Genomic DNA, 26,022 nt, shown 5'->3' with positions numbered 1-26,022 from the left:
GTGATTCTAATTGATGGATATCTAATTGATGGATACCATTCTGTCTTCACGCGAGCAGTGTTTGCTGGCAGCATCCAAGCGCCCAACGGCTCTACGACATTATCACCACACACTATCCGCCGTACTGCAAGCACATTTTTAGAGCGTTTTAGGGGATGAAATTTCAAATAATGGACATGAGATCAAAATATTTCCTGACCTGGCACCAATTTTCAGATGAAGACACTGTTGAAAAACTTGGAATTTCTTTATTTGGCCAAACAGAAACCTGCTATCACCACCTCAATCGACTTTCGCCGCATTTCAGAGCTCTAGTAGCAGTTCGTCAACCTCATCCCCATCGTCATCCTCCAGCGATGAGAAGGACGTGGAGAAGAAACGTGTTAAGAAAGAGGAAAAGAAGAAACTGAAGAAGGAGAGAAAAGCGGAGAAGAAGCAGAAGAAGAGAGAGCTAAGGGAGGGGAGAGCTCTGCGTCATCAGGTAGGCCCGTTTTTCTTCTTTGGAAAAAGGGGGAAATGGGGGTAGGACCTGTTCCAGTGTCCTGTTTTATTAAAGGGGTACACCTTCCATAATTACTTGTGGTCCAGTTAAATAGAAATCCACTAATACACAATGCCGTAGTGCAGTTATTGTACTTGAGGTATTCATAGTATTTGTATATCAGTCTACACAACGGCAATGTTGAATTTTTATTTAGTGATCCACTAATACACAATGCCGTAGTGCAGTTATTGTGAATACAAATTTGTTAAAACTTGCGGTATTCATAGTTTTTGTATATCAGTCTACACAACGGCAATGTTGAATTTTTATTTAGTGTGTATTTTTGCAATTGGACATTAATAAATTCAATTACAAATTCAAAATTTTTAACAAACGGCCTAGGCCATTTATGACTATATCCCAGTTACCAATGGCAATTTTAACCAAATGCCAAATCCCCTAAAAATGAACTTGCTATCAGTATCTTTTGCCTAGATATGCTATCATGCAATGTTGTATTTTGGGGCAAAAATATGCATTTCTGCGGGAATAATGAAATTTGGCCTACAAGTGTATCATATCATGCTTTTCAATGTAGGTATTTTTAGCCAAATACTGGTAATCTGATGGGCCACTTCGAAAAGCATTTTTTTTAAAATCCCAATTGCTGTATGTCATATTTTGCAAATCCCATTCCCTGATAGACCCTCCATCCAATTTTCCCAATGAAATTTTTGTCCCATTCCGAATTCCATTAGTAATTTTTTGGAAATCCTGGTATCCTGAAAAAAGACCATGCCCACTCCCCACCCCTTTACATTCTCCTTGGATCTCTCTCATGGGATCACTCCCAGTCGCACGTGTGGAGTGTCGTACGATCTGGATTTTGAATAGGCCCCCTCAAGTGCATCCTGAACCTCAGACCAACACTCGACACTAACGACTGAGAGCCACAGTAATGTGGCGAGGGTAAGATACGACTGACTCTGGATTTTCGAGGATGCCTCAAGTGGCGCCATTTCAAAGTGAAGATAAATTTGGTTGTCTAAGTCGTGAATTATGACATTCGTTGTTACTTTTTGCCGCTCGTACGAACTGTTCTTGTTATCATCTCAAATATACCTATCCTTACATAGGAGCGTCGAGATGAGGGCGTGGCCAGCGACACAGAGGATGACGAGGACATGAAGGCAGAAAAGGAACGAAAGAAAGTGGAGAGAAAACAATACAAGTTGGAGAAGAAGGAAAAGAAACAACAAAAGAAGCTGGCGAAGAAAGAGAAGAAGGTATGAGGTCATTGGCGACATTGTTATAAAACGGTTGTGGTATACCTGTCCCAAAGCTTCCAAAGAACTGTTAGACATATTTGTTTGAAGAGTACGGTAATACCAGAAATATTTGCGGCCAATTTAGTTCTTGGTTTCATGAAATTGGAACTTGAGCAAATATACTTTTGATATAGCATCGACAACCCAGTAACAAACAGAAATTACAACTCGCGAACGTGTATTTTCGTGACCTGTCTACAAGCGCAAAAAAACATGAAAATAAAAGGCACGTGAATATTTTCAGACCTATTCCTGTTGCAGGCATCTGTGCAGATGACCTGCAAACTAGAGATTTTTCGCCACGTGCGATAATTATCACAGGTTGCTAAGAAAAATCTCTCACATGCGGGCATCTGCACTCTCAAAGATAAAAAAAAATTTTAAAGAGATTTAAAAAAATCCTTTTTCATGTTTTTAGCTCACCTCTGGGGAGCTTATACAATACCGTGGCATCCGTCGTCGTCTGTTAGAGGAGTACATTTCGTCACTGCTAGGCTAGATGGCTAAAACTTGGTGTGATGGTAGCTTTGGGAAATATGCCCAGACTTTTTTTTTTCGCGATATGACCTACTTTCTGGCCTCCAGACGGCCATCTTGGAAATTGATTTTTTGCCGTTTTGAAGCTAATGGTTGTACATAGAGTGACGAAATTCTTACCGTGGGTGTATCTAATGAGGTTAAATGACATATCACCCGGGTTTTTGATTTGACCTACTTTTCAAGGTCACAGAGGTCAAAGTTCACTAAATCACTGATAGGTGGCATGTTTCGTTTCTACTTGAGCTAGAAGGTTCTAAACATGTGAGGACATATATCTAGGGACCCTCTATTCTACACAAAACATATTTGTCCCTCTCAGACAGATGTCAACCAATTTCCATGTGACATGTACACGCTTCAATAAGCCTGAAATTCAGTCAACTTTATAACCAAAATGCTATACTCAGATGGTACCGGTAATTTTGTGCCATTGAGCCGAGAAGAATAATATTATTCAATGGAATCAAAACTGGTGAAACTAGCCAGAAACTGTTCTCCCCATATCCACTGCAAATGACATGCATTACATTACCCGTGGTGAGCACATGGTCCCTGGACCATTTCATTTAAACAAAACACAACAAGTATCTTTGAAAACCTTTTTGGAGAAACAAAAAACCAAACGGTTTTTGAGCTTGTGAAAAAACCGAAAGTATTTTAAATTTCCCTGAAAAACCTCAATGGGGTACATATCTCTGTTGGCTGAAAACCCTAAAAGGTTTTCCAAAGATCAAAAACCCTTATTTTCGTGGTTACATTCGGTAAAAACTCGTCATAGGAAAAAAACATTTTTCAGCATGAGAAGAAGCGTCGCCGCCTACTGAAGAGAGACGACACCGTGACCATGACCCGAGAAGACGCCGAGAAGATGTTTGCCGCTGTTCCCGCTTTGAAGACTGAGGCTGAGGAAATTCCCGATGATGGAGGGTACAAACTTCCAAAACGTGTCGTGGAGAAGTGTAAGGATTGGGCACAGAATGTCCGCAATAAGATGAAGGTAATATTAATAATATTGAGCTCTTATATAGCGTTTTTCCATGTTTCCCTGTTCAAAGCGCTTTTGGGATATCGTATTATTACCCCGGTCTCTTCAGAAATCAATCGGGGGTTTTCAAGGAGCAACTATAACAAAAATACAAAAGTGTAGCAAGACGGAGTTAGGGGGGTATCGTTTCCGCTTGTGGACAAAAAACAAAATTGCATCTTCTCTCGATGCAGGAACGTGACTACATGGAGGTGATGTGGATCAGCATGGCGTTCGATAAAAACTTCGACCAACCGGAAGAGGCGCCAAAAGAGGTGTTGACTCCGCCGCCTGAGACGCCAAAAACGGAGCCAGACTCCTCACCTGATTCCGATTCCAGCCTCTTTGATTCGAGCGACAGCGACCCAGATTGGATAAACCGTGACGCTGGTAAGTACACACTGGAGAGTAAGTACACACTGGAGAATCTGTTTCCCAGCTTGTCAAGAATCAGATAGGTGCCTCAACATATCGAGTGCTGGAAAAGGAGAAAGTTTTTTAACAATGTTGGATACAGTGGAACCCCGGTCGGCGACCACCTCAGTAACGCGACCACCCCGCGAACACGACCAAAATTCTCCGGTCCCGAATGGTTTTCTCTCTAATTCCCAATAACTGGCCCTCGCTAACACGACCACCCCGGTACCCAAACCGCGACCACCAGCTTGGTCGGTCCCAAACTGCAAATTAACCCCGCTAACGCGACCATGAGGCCTAATTGCCGTAATCAACCATGACCGCATCGTATCAATTGGCACCTTCTCGCAAATCCGTGTTGATAGTTAGCACCTCGAACACAATGACCATGGGAATCCATATGAAAATAAATGATGTGTAAGTGAGTTTGATCAAATGTAAGCGCAAATAAAATGAAGAATAAACTTTCTTTTCGACTCACGGTTTGTTTTCATCATTTAGTATTAAATGATGTCAAGAGGCATGCACACGTAGTTTTTAGGACAAATAAATTATGTTGATTAGTAAGAGTACCAATACTCAAAGTAAAGAATGCTTACTACGTCGTAATATTGATAAAATACGTTTTTAAAAAGATGATTTAATCAGTACCAGTTCAAATTGGCTGAAGTTAAAGCAGGAAGACATCAGGAAGAATTCTCAACATCTTCTCACATCACCTCTCTCAATGTTAGCGGGAATATTAGCTTGACATCAAGAAGGGCAGCTGCCGATGGTGTGAATAACATGCTTGCTCTAATTAGCATGCTCAAGTTTTAATGTAATGTTTGGTCTAATTAGCTCTCGTCAGTTTATTTACTCATTTACATAAGTTGTAAATTAAACACAAAACACTCAAGAAAATGATTTTTTATTTGTAATATACACACAAAATTATCGAATCACCCGGTGGCGTAGTCATTAATGCATGTCAATGTACACACAGCATATCTGCTAGGACGATGTTTTGGCGGGAAAACCTACTTATGATTCTTAAATTCACTAACGCGACCACCCCGGTAACACGACCACTTCGGCTTAGTCCCTTGGGTGGTCGTGTTACCGGGGTTCCACTGTAGTTTGCTATCCTGGCATGTTCAAGAAATAGTGTTGTGTTCATCAGATTTTCTTCAATTATGCTCTGCGTCATATACAGTGGAACCTCCCTTAGCAGACACCCCTCTATTAAGGACACCCTCCCTGTTAAAGACACTTGTTTTGGTTCCAAATTTGTTGACTCCATTTTTTTTACCTCTCTGATCAGGACACCTCTCTATTAAGGACAGCACTTGTCAGTCTCGCAAGTGTCCTTATTAGAGCGGTTCTACTGTATTTCTGAAATGAAAAAATATTTTTCAGGATTGAAGAATATGCGTGAGAACCTTGGTCACAACGTTGCGGGGATGGTCGGGGACATCATTGGGCCGATGATGCAGAGTGTTCACAACCCAGATATCATGGGGCCGACTGCTGCTGCTGCCACTGAATATGTAAGTCCTGTGTATCCTTAATGGTCTGTGGCATTTGTTAAAAATCTTAAATTGAAATTGAATTTGAAAATTTCGAATTCCATAAATTCCAACTGAATATGAATTTCAACAAAGACCTTAACCCTTAAGCTTCTGTACGGCCGATTTCGGCCGCTATAAAAATTCTATATATCCCTGTGCGGCTAATCTCGGCCAGCTCAATAGACAGTTTTCAAATGACTCGTAGTGACATCTGTTAATAAAATCTGGTACTAGAACCTCATTTCCAGGTGAGTTATGATCAGGGGCATTGAATGCATGCAAAATTTCGATACGGTGCTGGACAAAATTTGGCCGAAATTTTCACTTGATCCTTGGGCCAAGGTATGTTTCTTCACACGCTCCAGGGAAATACAGGAAATGCATTAAAAAATCTTCAGTAGCTAAAGGGTTAATGTGTAAACAGATATACAAATACTATAAATACCTGGTTTCAACAAATCATTGTTAGCTCTTCAGCAGAAGATTTGCAGTTATGTTGGAACGATAACTTGATGTGAAAGTCTGATGATGGCAGATCATGATCGATAAAGCCAGCTGCTACAGCTTATTTGAATCTTATTTCCAGTATCCTGATTGGCTGAAAGAAAACAAGGAGAAGTTGAGCGAGGAAGATTACGCCAAACACGAGAAGATGTACGGATTTTATCAACAACTCAACGAGATCTGCGAGGAGGAGATCGAGGAAGATGACCTGCTCGGCAAAAATGACCAAAGTGCGAAGATTCAGGAAATCAGCACGAAAATACAGATTCTGGGTCTGAAGCTGCCTGATGAAATATTGCAGAAGATTGTAAGTGTAAAAAAACATTACTGTTGTCACCTAGTAGAATCAGTTCCCCAGCTTGCTGAGAATCAGACCGGCGTTCCAACTTGCCGAGCTGGAGTGTTGTTGAAAAGGAGAAAGTTTTTCATAACGTTAGTTTCTCCATTACTGTCTATGAAGATTTGTCACCTGGAGGATCAGTTCCCCAGCTTGCTGAGAATCAGACCGGCGCTCCAACTTGCCGAGCTGGCCTGTTGTTGAAAGAGGAAAGTTTTCATAACGTTAGTTTCTCAAACTGTCTATGAAGATTGTAAGTGTAGAAAAACATCACTGTTGTCAACTAGTAGAATCAGTTCCCCAGCTTGCCGAGAATCAGACTTGCATTCCAACTTGCTGAGCTGGTCTGTTGTGGGAATGAAATTTTTTTAACAGGATTGGAATAACTGTTGCTTGAGTCTTCCAACAATTATTATTGTGTTCATCAGGTATGGTCCTTTTTAAGCAAGCTTTGCATCACAGAGAGAAAAATGGACCACTTTAACTGATTTTGTATGTGCACAAGAGTAACCAAGTGATCAATTGACCTGAAAATGTATGCGTATAATGTCATATTTTCAGAGTGACCTGCCAGCTATTTCAGTAGATTCACCACATGAGCAAACATTTTGAATGTGGAATTGAGAACTTGCAGAATTCGATACTTTTCAAGATCATGATTACCGTTGCCATGGTAGTATTTACTTACATGACAACGGTTGCCATGGACGCGATTAACAAATCATCAAGATTAATTTCTGTCTTTTTCTTCAGAGTGCTAGCGCAGACATCACTAAGATGTCCTCAAAGTTGATGGGGAATATGATGAGTGGATTAATGGGATCCGTGGCCAACAGCACCCATATTCGAAATTTGGTCGGCAGGAACCCGGACTCGGCAGAAGGGGTCCAGGGTCTTGATGGTTTTGCAAATGAGGAGGATTTGGAGAAGGCGATGGACCAAATGGAAAAGCAGAATGAGGAGTGCACGATTCTGTAAATTGGTTGGAAATTTCCGCGAAATACTAGTTACAGACAGTTTTCAAAATGGTCTTTTCCAAAAATAAGAAACCCGTCTCTGAGGGGGCAGCTAGGGATGGTCACCTCAAACTTTTCACTGATTTCTGACGGTCGTCCCCAAAAATGAGCGATGTCTATAGATTGGAGTCTGGAGAGTCCGGTCCAACTTGCCACATAATGATTTAAAGGCAGTCTTCTCCAAAGATGAGATGCATCGCTGAAAGATTTGGGGACGCTCACCTCCAACTTGATATAGACACATGTTAAAACCATGGAGTACACTGTCTTCATGTCTGATCTGTCGAAGACGCCTCAGCTTGGAGGAGATTGCTTAGTATCTGATCTTTCGAAGACGTCATATGTTTTATCAGTTTGATTTAGTATCTGATCTTTCGAAGACGTCATATGTTTTATCAGTTTGATTTAGTATCTGATCTTTCGAAGACGTCATATGTTTTATCAGTTTGATTTAGTATCTGATCTTTCAAAGACGTCATATGTTTTATCAGTTTGATTTAGTATCTGATCTTTCGAAGACGTCATATGTTTTATCAGTTTGATTTAGTATCTGATCTTTCGAAGACGTCATATGTTTTATCAGTTTGATTTAGTATCTGATCTTTCGAAGACGTCATATCTTTTATCTGATTTGTAGATTTTTGATAGTGAGAAATATTATCTTTAGAGGTAAAACATATATGTTGCTTACAAACTAACAGTGTAAAATAATTGTTTTGATTATTTAAATGAGCCTCTGTATATTTTTGTTAGTGGGCAAATGCAAATGTTTGTCAAAGTGAAGTGACTTGCCCAAGATCACAAGCGACTTTGTCACCTTTGGTGCCAGACCCACTAAGTTCAGACTTATGACACTAGTGGTTGTGACAATGTCCATACATCATTTATCTGTTTACTAAGTATTGTAATGAAGTCCACACTTAAATTATCTAGTGGTTGTGACAATGTCCACACAAAGTTTATCTAGTGGTTGTGACAATGGGCGATATGAATAAAGACTAGCAAATGCTTTTATCTAAGATTCTATGTACATTTACACAAGGCCTTTCTGTAGAAAACTGAAGTAAAAGCATTTGCTAGTCTTTATTCATATCACCCAATGTCCTTTTCACATATATCTGGTGGCTGTGACAATATCGGTTTATTGTGACAATGCAAACACACCTCACTTATCTGGTGGTTGTGACAATGTCCTCAGTAAATTCATTTTGTGGTTGTGACAATGCGAACACTTCATTTATCTAGTGGTTGTGACTATGTCCCCACTAAATTCATTTTGCGGTTGTGCCAATGTCCTTTTTACATATATCTGGTAGCTTTGTTAGTCTATTTGTCAGTTTATTTTACTTTTTATTTTATTCGTACAAGGATAGTACACTTAACATCAAGTTGTGCAGTGCAGTGCTGGCTGTGCAGTAAATGAAATGACCTGTAAATGGGCAGAACCGTGCAGTGAATGACTATACATTAAGTTGTTCAAAGTTACAAAATACTGAAGTCCTTAGACATGTACATAACATGGATATTGTCCTATAACCATTGTGATAATGCCAGCACATCAGTTATCTAGTGGTTGTGACAATGTCCTCACTAAATTCATTTTGTGGTTGTGACAATGTCCTCTTCAGGTTCATCAGGCGGCTGTACGAGTATGGATCTGTTGGTTGTGACGATGTCCACACTCCCTGTGACAATGGCCACACTATATTTGTAAATATGTGTTGTATGTATTCATGTGTTTTATTTTGTATGGCATATTGAATTAGAATAAATAAAAGAATATTTACATGTACATTTATCTTTGAGTTGAGGCAATGTCCATTTGGCCATCCACTTACTACAAGCCAGGCTAGAACTTGCCAATTGGGATCCTAGCTCGACTGGTTGCCTTCAAGGGATGTGTCGTGCTGTCTCTCTGATGTGAGGTTGTGACTTGGAATGCAGATGAAAGCCTTGCCCATCAATTGATGTTTAAAAGTACATTCCTTCTTCATATACCTAGCTAGACCACAGAAGCAAATGGAGGAAGAATGTCCTGGTTCCAAGGAGACGGGTGCTGCCGCACTCAATACCGCATTTCTTGACAGACAGTATACATGCTTCCCGAAATTGGTGGCTTGCATTGGAACTAACTTTTTCCCCCTTGTCCGTCATCGAAGGCATTCAAGTGTGTTGGTCAACCATGACTATCTCCTTTGTCCCCCCCATCATAAGGCCTAGTTTCCCCTTATGACATCACTATTTCGGACACTCAGCGCCCCATTTCTGGAAAGGTGTATAGTAGAGACCATCAGCACTGATGGGGTCAATATCGCCATAAAAGTTAAGTACTCTCTCAAACAATGAAAATTCCCCCAAAAATATTCCCACGATCTGAGCCAAATGGGCTGCAAGGATTAATAAATAACCTTGTACCCAGGATAAAAAAATTGAAATTGCAGGTGTAATGTATGAATATTTTAACTTTTCCTAGGAACAAGGTTTCCATTAACCCTCTCATCCCGTTTGGCTCTGATCGTGGGAATATTTTATTTTTGCCAAATTTCTGCCTTATGAAAAGGATATACCTTTTTCTCTCAAAATTAACCCCCTCTGTGTGGAATCGTTGCCTATCGCACTTAAAAAGTACGTTCCTTTTTCACATCTTTGGAGCACAGAAGCGAATGGAGGAAGAATGTCCTGGTTATAGAGAGAGTAGGGTTTGCGTTGGGAGGTCCCATCATTCATTTATGAATATAGTATATAGAAAACAAGACGAAGATGGTTCTCAAACCCTACCCAAGGTTGGGTAGGGATCCCTACCTAGAGCACAGATAATGATGCCTTCGAGAGCACAGTGATATGGAAATTCTACGAAAGACAGATAAGTCCTGGAGTTCTTCAGTAACTCCTTGGCTAGGGATGGGATCGCTACCCAAGGTTGGGTAGGGTTTGAGTTGCGGGGCACCACCATTCATGTGATAAATAATGTGTAGAGAAAACAAGACAGATATGGTAGTCACTACTGAATGCAAATGTCCTCTACTGTCTTCTGTCTCCTCCCAACATCTCGAGCCTCTGTCACTACTGGATGCAAATGTCCTATACTGTTTTTTGTCTCCTCCCAACATCTCAAGCCATCACCAACCGTCTTCTATCACCTCTGAATGGGATTGTCCTCTACTGTCTTCTGTCAACTCCCAACATCTCAAGCCATCACCAAACGTCTTCTATCGCCTCTGAATGGGATTGTCCTCTACTGTCTTCTGTCACCTCCCAGCATCTCAAGCCTCTGACACTACTGAATGCAAATGTCCTATACTGTCTTCTGTCTCCTCCCAACATCTCAAGCCTTCACCAACCGTCTTCTGTCGCCTCTGAATGCTAATGTCCTATACTGTCTCCTGTCTCCTCCCAACATCTCAAGCCTTCACCAACCGTCTTCTGTCGCCTCTGAATGCTAATGTCCTCTACTGTCTCCTGTCTCCTCCCAACATCTCACCAACCGTCTTCTGTCGCCTCTGAATGCTAATGTCCTATACTGTCTCCTGTCTCCTCCCGACATCTCAAGCCTTCACCAATCGTCTTCTATCGCCTCTGAATGCTAATGTCCTATACTGTCTCCTGTCTCCTCCCAACATCTCAAGCCTTCACCAACCGTCTTCTGTCGCCTCTGAATGCTAATGTCCTCTACTGTCTCCTGTCTCCTCCCAACATCTCAAGCCTTCACCAACCGTCTTCTGTCGCCTCTGAATGCTAATGTCCTCTACTGTCTCCTGTCTCCTCCAAACATCTCAAACCTTCACCAACCGTCTTCTGTCGCCTCTGAATGCTAATGTCCTATACTGTCTCCTGTCTCCTCCAAACATCTCAAACCTTCACCAACCGTCTTCTGTCGCCTCTGAATGCTAATGTCCTCTACTGTCTCCTGTCTCCTCCCAACATCTCAAGCCTTCACCAACCGTCTTCTGTCGCCTCTGAATGCTAATGTCCTCTACTGTCTCCTGTCTCCTCCAAACATCTCAAGCCTTCACCAACCGTCTTCTGTCGCCTCTGAATGCTAATGTCCTATACTGTCTCCTGTCTCCTCCAAACATCTCAAACCTTCACCAACCGTCTTCTGTCGCCTCTGAATGCTAATGTCCTATACTGTCTCCTGTCTCCTCCAAACATCTCAAACCTTCACCAACCGTCTTCTGTCGCCTCTGAATGCTAATGTCCTCTACTGTCTCCTGTCTCCTCCCAACATCTCAAGCCTTCACCAACCGTCTTCTGTCGCCTCTGAATGCTAATGTCCTCTACTGTCTCCTGTCTCCTCCAAACATCTCAAGCCTTCACCAACCGTCTTCTGTCGCCTCTGAATGCTAATGTCCTATACTGTCTCCTGTCTCCTCCAAATATCTCAAGCCTTCACCAACCGTCTTCTGTCGCCTCTGAATGCGAATGTCCTATACTGTCTCCTGTCTCTTCCCAACATTTCAAGCCTTCACCAACCGCCTTCTGTCGCCTCTGAATGCTAATGTCCTATACTGTCTCCTGTATCCTCCCAACATCTCAAGCCTTCACCAACCATCTTCTGTAGTCTCTGAATGCTAATGTCCTATACAGTCTTCTGTCACCTCCCAACGTCTCAAGCCTCTGTCATTACTGAATGCAAAGGTCGTATACTGTCTTCTGTCTTGTTAGCAGTATGGTAAATAGAGTTCCAAGGGTCGTTTCCGTCTGGGTGTCTCTCACCTTTTACCAGGCTTGAACTTGTCTGGTTGTGACTGTATCATCTCTCCCACCTTGTCACGGAGCCGCCAGGCTCGATCCCGTCTGACTGAGAGTGTCTTCTCTCTCATCTTTTTAGCAGGATGGTGGATCTCCCATGCTAGATTTGGTCTGGTTGTGACTGTCTCATCTCTCTCACCTTGTTGGCGGCTCCGTGGAGCTGCCAGGCTCGATCCCGTCTGACTGCGAATGTCTTCTCTCTCATCTTCTTAGCAGGATGGTGGAGCTGCCATGCTAGATTTGGTCTGGTTGTGACTGTCTCATCTCTCTCACCTAGTTGGCGGCTACAAGGAGCTGCCAGGCTCGATCCCATCTGACTGCGAATGTCTTCTCTCTCATCTTTTTAGCAGGACAGTGGAGCTGCCATGCTAGATTTGGTCTGGTTGAGACTGTCTCATCTCTCTTACCTTGCTAGCAATACTGTAGCTGGAGCTCGAAGGGGCTCGATTTCGCCTGGTTGTGACTGTCTTACCTTTCTTACCTTATTAGTGACGGGGTGGATCCAATGTGTCTTGACCAGTCCGTCTTTTTTTATAGGAACCAGGTCAATTCTTTGAGAAACTGTCTGCTCTGATGACAACCTCGGCACATTGTAACAAGGTCTCATCCAAGTGCTTCTTCTCAGTTGTGATGACAGAGACTAATGCAATGTATTTAACCTTATAAATGAATCCCTCCCAACAGTATTTAGCATAGTCTGTCGGTTTTTTCAGGGCTGCATGAACCAGGACAGTTTTAAGAAACTGTCAGTTCTGAAACAACCTCGGCACATTGTAACAAGGATTCATCCGAGTGCTTCTTCTTTTTAAGGCAGCTCCGTTGCTAAGAAGGTGAGAGATTAGAGATGAGACAGTCACAATCAGACCGAAGTGAGCCTGGCAGCCCCACCATGCTGCCAAGGAGGTGAGAGAGATGAGACAGTCACAATCAGACCGAAGTGAGCCTGGCAGCCCCACCATGCTGCCAAGGAGGTGAGAGAGATGAGACAGTCACAACCAGTGCGAATCAAGCCTGGCAGCTCCACCGCTAACACGATTAGATGGGAGAGACTGTCACAAGCCTGGCAGATTACAAGGCTTACAAGGTGAGAGAAATGAGACGGTCACATCCAGGCTGCATGTAACTTGCCAGCTCCGCCGTGTCGCTCACAAAACTTGAACAAAAATACCTCTGAAGTGCTCATCTTTGGTCGAATTAGCAAATTAAAAATTCTACGGAGAGCCGGGACAGAGGTCTCTCACATTTAGCATTTGGTAAGAGGAAAAAGTCTGAACTCCGCCTAAAGCTGGGAATTTGGCACCACTGGGACCCTTCTGCCTTTGGTGGACCTTTTGTATGGGAGCGACCCAGGGCCGAGGATGGTATCACAGACAAAAGTGTCCATGCATGGATCTATGATGGAGATGAATCGTCCCTATCGATCCATAGATGGAACCCCTTGTCAGTTCTTCCATGGGCCGATCATGGATCCATGGATGGAATCCGTTATGATTTTTTTGATGGACCATCAAAGAATTTATATTAATAGCGATAAACTATTCGTTTTCCAGAATTCTGAAGACTGTTACTCAAATGGGTTTGAACTTTGCTGCATACGTTTATCTTTATGGGACCTTACGTCATTGGGCCCATGATGGAACTCCAATCATTGTAGGTCCATTGGCGATTGCCCATCACTGGAACTGTGAAGGGCCATAATAGAATCTATGATTAAGGAATTGAACCCGAGGCGGAGGACCTTGGTTGAGTTACCAAGACACTCGAGGGTGGAGCTAAAATACAGTCCAAACCCGAGCCGACAGGCGAGGGTTTGGACGAAATTTTAGCTGCACCCGAGAGTGTCTTGGTAACTCAACCAAGGTCCGAAGCCGAGGGTTCAATTTCTATTCTAAAATACCTAAAACTTAAAAAGATAGGCCACAAAAATAACTTGAATATGTGCGAATTTGGCAAATTCCATCCATCGCCGGCCCGGCCGGAGCGCCGGTAGCGCCGTTGTTTACATTATGTTACGGCAACGTTACAGAAAATAAGACATGTACATTTTGTACAGCGCGCATAGGAAGTCCGCATCGGCTCGCTCAAGTGATGATAAAATCCGCGCAAATGGGCTATTTGGAGCGTTTTTCTCGGCAAATATGTGTAGTGCTCATTAAAAAACTTAGGGTGGTTGATGCTTCCTTGACTGATTTGTGTTTGAAGCAGTGTTTTGAGAGCCTCAAACTTCTGAAGTGAGCTGAAATTCCATTGACCTGACGTGTGCATGGTTTCCACATTTTAGTGCAACCCGAGGGAACTTTGGTAGAGCATCTTGGTTGCGTGTTCAAAACACTCCGCTCTCAGAACGAGGCTTATGCATTTTCCATTTAAAAGTTGACTTTACGGTACCAAGGTATTTTAGAATGGAATCCGAGTGTTAAACGCGGCTTACAATAATCATCATAGATCCGTCCATGGACCAATTCGTGATCCATGCATGGACACTTTTGCCTGTGTAATGCTGGTTTGTAATGCTGGGCCGACCAAAGATTGAACACGCTTCTGTAAAGGTTAAAGGCATGCACCGTTCGTGTTCAATGTATTTCCTTATGGCTCAGGTAAACAGATATCATCATGGCGCAGTTATTTTACAACCAAGTATGCTAAAACTGTATTTATATTGTTTTTGTATTAAAAATTTATCACGAGTTCGTATTTTCAAAATTGGAATATCTGGCCATGCTAGTGTAAAACTTGTCCAAAAGGGAAGACATCACCAATAAGAGAGACAAAGACAATGTCACAACCATAAATGGGTTGGCTAAAAATATTGATGACATCAGCCAGTTGTCCAGGACATTGGGTGATATGAATAAAGACTAGCAAATGCTTTTACTCCGGTTTTGTACAGGAAGGCCTAGTGTAAATGTACATGGAGATTTAGATAAAAGCATTTGCTAGTCTTTATTCATATCACCCAATGTCACAACAGGGACAAGGACAAACAATGAACGGAATAGGCCAATAGTAATTAAACACTAGTCATTTAGATGGCACCTTTCCGTAGTAAACGCCATTCTCAGAGTGCACCTCTCCACTCCGCCAAAAGTAATGCTCATACTAACAAAAACAACACAGGTTTTTTTAGACTACAATGCCTATTTGTTACTTTTGCTATGCTTTTTAAAAACGTTTTCAACAATTTGCTCAATAGTCCCTTTTTCTTCAGCAAAGTCGTCCAAAACGTCTTTCCCGATTGTTGCATCGAACAACGACTTTGCCGTCATCTCGGATTGATAGATGTCCTGCGTCTTGTACGAAACATACGGCTTGAGCTGAAATGATAATAAGACGTTATCAGAGCTGTATCATATGGGCGGCTATTACCGCAAATAAAGACAAACAAAAGCAAAGACACTTGTGTAGCATATCAAGGACACGTAGATTGATACTCCTATGTGTGCCACATCAAAGACATCTAACGATGCGAAGTCAACAGACGGCGCCACCGTCTTGGGAAAAGTAAAAACGACATCGACAACTTCAGGTTTTTTAGCTCACCTCTTAGCAGAGGTGAGCTTATCCCATACCGTGGCGTCCGTCGTCCGTCGTCGTCGTCGTCGTCGTCGTCGTCGTCGTCGTCCGTCGTCGTCCGTCGTCCGTTAGCAGGGCACGTTTCGTAACTGTTAGAGCTATTGAGTTGAAACTTGGTACACATGTACCCTTATGTAATGACACCTTGGAGACCAAGTTTCGGTCCGATTCGTTTCATGGTTTGGCCACCAGGGGGCCAAATGTTAAAAGTGAAAATATGCAATATCTCCCTTAATAGTAGTCGGGAAATTTTGAAAAAAATATGGTAGGTACTTCTAGCAAAGGTGCATCATATATCCTCCGGGTTTTTGATTTGACCTCCTTTTTAAGGTCACAGAGGTCAAATGGTGTAAATTGGCCGTTAGGATGTAACGATGGCACGTTTCTAAACTGCAATGACTATTGATACCAAATTTGGTACACATTTACCCCTTAGTCAGGTGATCTCAGGGACCGAAGTTTGGTCCAATATGATTCACCACTTGACCACCAGGGGGCAAAATCCAAAAACCTTAAAAATGTGATTATTCCTTAACTTCTTGCCCGATTGCCACCAATTTGATATCATGGGTACATCTAACCACCATACAGTATATGTCACACAGGTTTTTAATTTGACCTTCTTGTCAAGGTCACAGAGGTCAAATGGCGTAAATTCGCCGTCAGGCCGTAACTATGGCACGTTTCTTAACTGCAATGACTATTGATCACAAATTAAGTACACATGTACCCCTTGGTCAGGTGATCTCAGGTACCGAAGTTTGGTGCGATCTGATTTGCCGTTTGGCCTCCAGGGAGGGGGCCAAATCCGAAATTCTTCAAAATGCCATTATTCCTAGTAATGACTTGCCCGATTGGCACCAATTTTATATCATAGGTACATCTGATTCTAACAACCATTCAATGTGTCACCCGGGTCTTCTTTGATTTGACCTACTTTTCAAGGTCACAGAGGTCGAATGTACTGTAAATTGGCCATTTTGGGGAAATTGTAATTGCTTGGACCTACATCAAACCTAACACTAGATGACACAATACCATGCTCTTTATCCATCTTTCCTCCACATGAGGTGAGCACAATGGCCCTGGCCATTTCATTGATTGAAGTGCTGAAATTGCATGACCAGTTATTATTTCTTGATAACGGCTTCTTATAATAAATATTCTTATTGGTCTCATGTTGGTTCTTAATCAAAATAACCACAATGAAGCTTCTCTTAGTGGTCACCTCTATGAGCAGGACATCCTCTCTATAAGGACACTGATTTTGGTCCATTTTTTATTGCATTTCGGGACGACTGCATTAAAGTTTGTTTCCATACCTGTCACCATACAGAATACTCAACAAATCAAAATTGTCCTAAAATATAGCCTTCCAAGAGCTTCCAACTTCAAATCTCCAGCGCCTGTCTGGTTCAGTTGAAGGTAAATCATAGCAATGTGGTGCAACACTGATACATACCGGTGCTTTATAAACCCTAGGTGCTTTTTAACTCATAAGGAGGACTAGAGCAAATTTCATTAAAAAAATCCTTGAGATGAATGAATTCTCGTACTTGACGACCCGCTTGTTCCAAAAAATCTACTGTGATCCGCTGAATTTTGGTAGTGGAACATATTCATTTTTATGATTTGAAGAAACAAATATCTTTTTCTCAACATTTTTGGAGCTGATTATGTAGTTTCTTTCAGTTTCTTCAAAAAAGGTGTATTTATTGGATTTTTTTCTTCTTGAAATTGAAGATGAAAATGTTGCTTTCAAATTGAGTTGATTTACAAAAATAAAAAGCCTGGCAAAATTAGAGGTTTATCCTGGGCTCTAACTTGGTGTGAGTCATGTTACTGCCATCTGGTCATAGTCTTATTCAGCTTGACACCAAGTTTTTGGAAGTTTAGTTTTGAAAAACGACCTACCCCTAATTTGTAGAGTGAAATGTCTGGTCTGATTGTAAGCAGATTCCTCTGAAAATTGCTTCTGTCCTTCAAGTTAACATATGATTCTGGATTTTCTATTTTTATACTAGGTGACACACGAAATATTAAGTACTTCTTACTTTGAATAATTCAAATGTACAGCTGAAACACTTTTCGATCCTTATTTGTTTAATTTCATTATGTGCATTAATTGGTTTAGCGTAATGCCAAAAAACTTATAAACTTTTGGTGATTTTCGTGCCCGGTCTGGTTTAGTTCAATCTGATTGGTCGTCCAACTCTAAGAAGACAGTAGTAATCTACGAGCGACTGTTTTGATGTTTAGTGGGTAATGTGGCACTGAGGTTTGCTTCCTTTTGTGAGATTCATCAAGACCTCTATGATTCACCCTGTACAAAACAATCATGGCTTGAATGATTGTTACTGTCGTGTAAGAGGTTGACATGTGACCAATTGCACCTTATTTTGCCAACCTGCTCTGACGTAAAATGGTTGCAAAGTGTAAATGCCTATTCTGCAATAACTAATGCTCGCAATAACGTCAAACAAATTAGGAACAAAAAGTTCTGATCTCAGTTGCATCTGGCAGAAATTAGGTAAATATGAGATTGATCTTTTTGAAGTTTTTAAAAGTCAAAAGTAGGAAACCGTTTTTGTGTCACCTAGTATTATGATGTTAAAAACATTGAACAGGTTAATTCTTCATCAGATTCAAGTAGAACTGTTCCTGATTAGTTGTTTTGATCTATTTTATAAATGAATTTTTTTCTTTACATTGAATGTGTACTTCTTTTTGTTGTATGGATTTTCAATTGGCTCTTGAAAATAAGGACGGCTTAATGTTGGTAAAGTGAATCAGACCTGACTATTACTATGAATTTAGTGAATGAAGAGAAATATCTCAGAATCAGTCTTGCTTTATTTAGTTAATAGCGGTGTGTCCAAACATGCATTTAGAATAACATAAAATGTTCAATGCCAATTCTGTTGCTGTCTGATCATTTCATGTTGATTGAACAAGTGAGCTAGGCCACAAACTAATTATAAGCTGCTGTAGATTGACGTACACTCCTTAATCGGCTTATAGTCAAAATCTTTGGATGACCACACTAGCCGAAGAATATACAAGACGAACTATTGCCATAAAGTGCACCACTCACCTTTTGATTTGACCCACTTTTCAAGGTCACAGAGGACAAATGGTGTAAATCGGCCATTAGGGTATATCTGTGGCATGTTATTTAGAAGCTAACGTGAACAAGCAATTTAACTTGCTGCTACATGTACCTGCAATTTAAATTGCATGCAACAATAATCACTCGTTTGCCGTGGTCTTCGCGACCTCTAACAGGTAACAGCGACCTGCGAATCAAAATCCAGCTCAAGGATTACTGGTTTTACCAAGTATAGAGCCATACTTGGTTTTACCAACAGATGGGAGATTGTTTTAGTTGCACACAGCAGTGATCTGCAGATAGCTGCTGTTTTAAAGGGACAACTTTGTATGAGATATGTTGGTTTTTCATACAAAATGGCTTCCAGCAGGACCATGACTTCTCCAAACAGGATGATTGAAAAGTTATTGAGCTGCAATAAACAATGCACTAAAACAGGGTGTTACCATAAGCCTGCCTGAAATTCACATGCCATGTCCAAAACTGCTTCGCAACACCGTCCAAAATCATTATTAGAACTAAGCATTTTGGGATACTACTGGTGGCGGCGCATGGTGTAAAGTAGAGTCATTATCCTCCTGGCCAGGTAACGACCACGCCCAAGTTGTCCCTTTAAGTCACTCGTCTGCCTCATGCTTTATAAAGCTATCATCTGTATCTTTCACTGTCACAGCGGTCAAATGGCACAAATTAGCCAAGTGGATGTTACTGTGGCCAGGCCTTCCAATTGCATCCATGGAGATCAATACACTGTGTATTTCTTCAACCCTATTTTGAGTTCATTTTAAACCACATTATTTCTGTTTGGACGATAACTTTTCTGCATGAACAGATCACAATTGATTAATTATCTGTAAAAATGCATTTAAAAGGTAATAAATTGTATCTCTCCCTCTCGAAGTGGCCTTATTCTATCAGGTCTATCGACAATTGAAAAAATAAGTTCAGCGCTCTTTATCAAATGTTTGATGTTCTTATTTATCATGAGATAATAATACTTAAAAATTGTATCAGTTTAAATAAGAGTGTGCCTGTACACACACTTAGACAATGAAAGTATATGAACTAAGGAGACAGTGCTGACTATCACTCAATTTGTATCACAGAGCAAATCAATATAATGTCACTGCTTAGTAAAAACATAAAAGGTGATCTCAGGTGAGCACAATGCCCCTGACCGTTTCATATATTTATAATGTAACGCAGTGATATCAGATTTTGTCACAGGCGCATGTGATCGACCTCGCAGACTTGCAAATTTCGTTGCAAGCTTTGCGATACGTATCATGTCTTAATGAAATGAAAAGTCTGTGATGTGCTATTGTTACTTGAAATTAATGGCACTTTCAATTCATTCATTCTACAGAATTGGCATTGGACAAACACCAATTATACAGATCTTTCACAATATCACTCATGAATTGTTTGAAACTAAATAATTGTTTGCACATTTGTTTGCTTAAATTGGAGTTCTGTAGCATCCAGCATCTTGAGCTTCTCTAGAAATGTCTTTAAAACGCTTGACCCTACACCTTACTTCACACAGTACAGCCGAGTCAAAATGGCATTTATTTATTTCTTTATTCCTTTATTTCTAACCAGGTTTCAAAAAGCAAGTGTGGGTTGAGGTGATAGATGAATAACTTTGCAAGTAAAAAAAAATAGTACATGTTGTCACTTTCATGAAGCAAAATTGCATTTTTATGTTTACTGCAAAATTTTACTGCCCGTTTATTTTACGAAGATTTTCAAAAGAATTAGGAAATTCACAATTTTTAGCTCACCTCTTAGCAGAGGTGAGCTTATCCCATACCGTGGCTTCCGTCGTCCGTCGTCGTCGTCGTCGTCGTCGTCGTCGTCGTCGTCGTCCGTCGTCCGTTAGCAGGGCACGTTTCGTAACTGTTAGAGCTATTGAGTTGAAACTTGGTACACATGTACCCTTATGTAATGACACCTTGGAGACCAAGTTTCGGTTCGATTCGTTTCATGGTTTGGCCACCAGGGGGCCAAACGTTAAAAGTGAAAATATGCAATATCTCCCTTAATAGTAGTCGGGAAATTTTGAAAAAAATATGGTAGGTACTTCTAGCAAAGGTGCATCATATATCCTCCGGGTTTTTGATTTGACCTCCTTTTCAAGGTCACAGAGGTCAAATGGTGTAAATTGGCCGTTAGGATGTAACGATGGCACGTTTCTAAACTGCAATGACTATTGATACCAAATTTGGTACACATTTACCCCTTAGTCAGGTGATCTCAGGGACCGAAGTTTGGTCCAATATGATTCACCACTTGACCACCAGGGGGCAAAATCCAAAAACCTTAAAAATGTGATTATTCCTTAACTTCTTGCCCGATTGCCACCAATTTGATATCATGGGTACATCTAACCACCATACAGTATATGTCACACAGGTTTTTAATTTGACCTTCTTGTCAAGGTCACAGAGGTCAAATGGCGTAAATTCGCCGTCAGGCCGTAACTATGGCACGTTTCTTAGCTGCAATGACTATTAATCACAAATTAAGTACACTTGTACCCCTTGGTCAGGTGATCTCAGGTACCGAAGTTTGGTGCGATCTGATTTGCCGTTTGGCCTCCAGGGAGGGGCCAAATCCGAAATTCTTCAAAATGCCATTATTCCTAGTAATGACTTGCCCGATTGGCACCAATTTTATATCATAGGTACATCTAATTCTAACAACCATTCAATGTGTCACCCGGGTCTTCTTTGATTTGACCTACTTTTCAAGGTCACCGAGGTCGAATGTACTGTAAATTGGCCATTTTGGGGAAATTGTAATTGCTTGGACCTACATCAAACCTAACACTACATGACACAATACCATGCTCTTTATCCATCTTTCCTCCACATGAGGTGAGCACAATGGCCCTGGCCATTTCATGTTGATAGAAGCGACTAGCGGGAAAATGCACATGTGTTGTTATGTCACTATTGCATCTATTCGTAGCAGACTGTCGTATTTTGAGATCCCCTTTCTTTTCAACATCATCAATCATACTAGTACCGTATATCATAACCATGGATAGAGATAAGTTAGAAAACTGTGTCAACCTCCTTCAACTTTCTACTTTTTCCAAGACGGTGGCGCCGCCTGTTGACTTCGCATCGTTATCTTTGACGTGGTGTATGGTCCAGAGAGGTATTGCCTTCATGTCTTATCTGTGCTGTGTATGGCTCATGAAAACAACTGTCCATCCCAGAGAGGTTGCGGTCTAGTTTTATCTATGCTGTATCAAACAAAAACAAAACATGCATTCCAGATGTCTTTGATGTGGCACACATAGGAGTATCAATCTACATGTCCTTGATATGCTACACAAGTGTCTTTGCTTTGGTTTGTCTTTATTTGCGGTAATAACCGCCCATAGTATCAGTCCCAGTATCATGGCCAGAGAACCCGTCTCAGCAACCCTTCTAGTGCAATCAACTGTCATGTCTAGACTGGATAACTGTAACAGCCTACTTCTTGGTGCAGATGTTCTTGACAAGCTACATAAGGTGCAGAATCATGCAGCACGTGTGACAAAAGACCTGACAGGGACACTGAACACGGACATATTGCCCCGTGCTGTGAAGTCTCCACTGGTTACCGAGCCGTAAATGTATAGAGTTCAAGACAATGCTACTCATATACAAAGCAAGAAACGGACTTGTCCCTGCTTACATATCTGAGCTCCTCCCATTCTTCGACCCCGGGTGATCCTTGAGGTCTGACGACAACTGTCTCCTGAGGATCCCCAGGTAAACTACTCATCTACAAAGCAAGAAACGGACTTGTCCCTGCTTATATATTTGAGCTCCTCCCATTGTTCGACCCCGGGTGATCCTTGAGGTCTGACGACAACTGTCTCCTGAGGATCCCCAGGTAAACTACTCATCTACAAAGCAAGAAACGGACTTGTCCCTGCTTATATATTTGAGCTCCTCCCATTGTTCGACCCCGGGTGATCCTTGAGGTCTGAAGACAACTGTCTCCTGAGGATCCCCAGGTATACTACTTATATACAAAGCAAGAAACGGACTTGCCCCTGCTGACATATCTGAGCTCCTCCCATTCTTCAACCCCGGGTGATCCTTGAGGTCTGAAGACAACTGTCTCCTGAAGATCCTCGCGTATCACCTGGAGATGTACGGTGGCAGGAGCTTCCTTGTGCAGGCGACCAGACTTGGGATCGAACCCAGTGATGATATTCAAAAGGTTAAGACTGTTTCCATTTTCAGACGTGGGCTAAAAACCCATCTGTTCAGACGTCATTTTGAAGCAACGCATTAGAACAAATTCATTTTGGATTTTGCGGTATACAAGTGTTAATTTCAATTCAATTCAATTCAATCAGCCTAGCATCGGCATAGCCTGATACTGGTTCGAGGCCATGATAGCACAATTTGCATTGGCATAGAGAAGCTTCAAATTGTATTGCCACCGCCTGATATGGACACCAACAATCTAAATCCGTCTCAGGCCTAATTTTGATATTTTATCAAAGGGCAGAGTCAGATTTGACAGAAAAAACCCACAGTCTAAGATAGTTATCTGTACGTTCTGTGCAGACATAGAAGTCGTAGTTCCACCTATCATAAAACCCCGTGTTTTTTCAAGACCCGTGTCTTCGCCGTGTGTCAAAAAACCCGGGGCGCACTTACACCTATCAGTGGTGTTAGATAATGGTTAATAGCCCTGGCGACAGGTGCGCTGTAGGTAGGGAGCTCTCCTGTGTTTCTTTCCCGTTGGAGGAGAATTTCGCGTGCGCAATACCGAGGCAACTACACCGCGCCATCTGTCGCCGGGTCTTAGAACTTGCAATTGCCGGGGCTATTCAGATTCCACCTATAAAAAAACCTGTGTTGAACACGGGTCTAAATTAGCCCCCGATTAGCCCCATCGAGCTCGATGGGGCTAATAGACACGGGGATTTGACACACGCGTCTATTTAGACACAGCAATTCATAGGTGTAAGCGCAAAAGACACGGGGATTTGATAGGTGGAAGTACGACTATAAACTATCAGTCCAAACTTACCTGGGCAAATAAACAATCAGTGCCAACTGAGATGGACCAATATGCAAACAGTGCCAACTTACATGGAAATCTTTTAAATCAGGCACAACAAACTCTGGGATCATCTCGGCAACATTGTGATACTGGAATCGCCGACGTTCATATCCAGTGGGTTGAGGGGTTTTTCCATCTGAAATGAAGAAGAATGGTGGCCATTTTTAAGTTGATTTTTTCAGGAAGTGAGACCATGGCGAAGTGTATTTTACGAGTTCTCCTAATACCGACCAAAGTCGATCATCCTGACCATCATCTCTTTAGAATAAGAGGAAGAGGAGAATTATGTGGAGCCTCATAGCCTAGTGGTTAACACTGCTGGCTACCACGCAATAGGGCCCGGGTTCGATCCCGGGAAGAACCCAGGATTGTATTTCTGGATGAACCGGCGTGGCTTTCAAGGAACTAAAATTCCTGGCTCTTCACAACACGTACATTAACGTATGAAATAGTCGAGGGTCTGTCGGATGAGACTAAAAGCCGTGGTCCCTTGTACCTCAGTGTCTATGCCAGGGCAAGTAAAAGATCCCACATAGGTGGACAGTAGCCTATAGTGGACTCCATACCTCCGGCAAAAATCCAATAGGGTTACGACGCCGGTAATGATGATGATGATATGCGATACAAGTAGATTTATTCACACCGGCGCCACTGAAGTGCGGGTGTGGGACATCATGTATTTAAAAATCGTCTGCTAGGACATACAGTATTGTGAGTTCACTAGGGCTTGCTCTTTACATATTGATAGGAAATCATTTTCAAAACTATATGAAGGACCTCCAAATATTATGTGGACCAGTCTCAAAAAGTCCTCGTCACAACCTTGGTAATCCCCAGAGACAATGTGAAAGTCACAATGTCAACAGACACAGCTTCAATCTGAAAAGACAGTCACGATAAGGAATTAGAGTATAAAAGGCTAAACTTTAGAATCCCCGATCGGAAATGACGTAGTTTGGTAGTTTGATCGCATTCAACTCTAAATCCATTGAACAGTGGTGCTTGGTTAGTCAACCGATGACCTTTTTTTGGGGTGTGATCGGGGATTCTAAACTCGTTCCGTATAAAATAGCCTGAGTTAGGAAGACAGTATCTTAAGTAATTACACTTGTAGCCATGTTGTCCATAAAGCTGTGGATAGTCAGCATTGCCACCCTTTCTTGTTGGATTTATGTCCTTGCCAGTCGGTGGATAACTTCTTCGAATGTCGTACGGGATACGAGTTTTCTTTCCCGATAAAATCCCACTCGTTGAAAAGAACCGGGAGATTTTTGTTCCACAGCGGCACAAGACTGTTGGGTTGACAACTAAATAGTTCATGTTGATATTTTGAAAGCAGAATGAAAGAAATCAGGAGGTTTTTGAGAGAAATTTGGATTCCATTTTTGTGACTCTTTCTTCAAATTACAGATAAACCTTTGTGAACTAATTCCTCGTTGGCCGTGGAATACGATAGCCTTTGTGAATCGCGATGCCCGTGGTTTTGGCCTGCAGAGTGTCTCCAGTAAAGAACATCAAACCTTCAATGCTCCCATTCGTGCGGTAGCCCATTACATAGCCTCGATCCGCTACGCTGTACATCGAGCCCAGGAAGACCACGATCAAAGTCGGTTACATAAAAGTGGAGAGAAGTGGAGAGTGGAGGAGATGGGGAGGAAGGAGGGAGAGAGGAGGAGGAGAAGGAGGGCGAGGGCAGGCAAAGAGAGGGTGTTGGAAGAGGAGCGGAAGGAAGCAGGGAAGAGTAGAGGAGGAGGAGGAGGGGACTGAGGCATTCTGACGTAATCAGTGAAATCGGTGGACGGCTGATGACCTTTAAGAACACCCCTCATGGTCAGCAACGCAGTCAGTCCGGGCCAACTCAACTCATACATGAAGGATTGAGGGTCTTTAGGCTATCAAAGGTTATGGAAGAGATTTAAAAATAACATAAAAATCATAAGCAAAAATGTGCATTTGTCACGACTATCGAACACATTCTATGGAATTGCAAGTGCCAAAAAATGATGGTCATAAAGCAAAGTTCATGGGTTCATGTTTATTTTTGAAAAGGCTCATGAAATAAAAAAAGTGATTTTTGTAGCTCACAGCACGGCTACCCTCCCAAGGAACTGGTCACACACAATTATTTCCACCAAATTATACACTACCAGCAAGATTTAACAAATAATGTTCGATATGATTCTTGCTAAAACACATCTATCCAACAGCTGTAGGAGTGTAATAAGTGACATGTCCAGTTACATCACGGCGTCAATAACACTAATAAAGGTATGCCAATGAATGGGATCTTCATTTAATGAGGTTTGAAT

At 41.8% G+C, this 26,022-nt stretch overlaps 2 protein-coding genes across 15 annotated transcripts in view; one reads left to right on the top strand and one right to left on the bottom strand.

Annotated features, from left to right (window-relative positions):
- The window catches only part of LOC135502527 (caldesmon-like), a 272,930-nt gene extending 263,938 nt beyond the window's left edge, over positions 1-8,992 (top strand). For 13 of the 14 annotated variants that reach the window (XM_064795443.1, XM_064795455.1, XM_064795453.1 and 10 more), the window contains 7 exons: positions 308-481; positions 1,621-1,770; positions 3,149-3,349; positions 3,571-3,766; positions 5,192-5,322; positions 5,930-6,154; positions 6,938-8,992. In XM_064795443.1, the coding sequence (XP_064651513.1) occupies positions 308-481; positions 1,621-1,770; positions 3,149-3,349; positions 3,571-3,766; positions 5,192-5,322; positions 5,930-6,154; positions 6,938-7,162 (1,302 nt within the window). In that variant the 3' untranslated portion in view covers positions 7,163-8,992. The remainder of the gene's footprint in view (positions 1-307; positions 482-1,620; positions 1,771-3,148; positions 3,350-3,570; positions 3,767-5,191; positions 5,323-5,929; positions 6,155-6,937) is intronic. The other variant, XM_064795452.1, reaches the window with a different exon arrangement.
- A 5,611-nt stretch (positions 8,993-14,603) lies between these two features.
- Positions 14,604-25,145, bottom strand: LOC135502531 (large ribosomal subunit protein mL41-like). The gene is made up of 3 exons (XM_064795459.1): positions 24,820-25,145; positions 23,743-23,849; positions 14,604-15,266 (listed from the first exon to the last, which is right to left on the bottom strand). Exons 1-3 carry the CDS (start codon positions 25,031-25,033, stop codon positions 15,090-15,092), a joined length of 498 nt encoding a protein of 165 aa, XP_064651529.1. The 5' UTR covers positions 25,034-25,145; the 3' UTR covers positions 14,604-15,089.
- Positions 25,146-26,022: the final 877 nt, after the last annotated feature.

Source organism: Lineus longissimus, chromosome 18 (genome assembly GCF_910592395.1).
Source record: "Lineus longissimus chromosome 18, tnLinLong1.2, whole genome shotgun sequence".
In the NCBI taxonomy this organism is placed as follows: Eukaryota; Metazoa; Nemertea; class Pilidiophora; order Heteronemertea; family Lineidae; genus Lineus; species Lineus longissimus.
The sequence above is the reverse complement of the archived record's forward strand: the minus strand, read 5'-3'. Positions and strand labels throughout refer to the sequence as shown.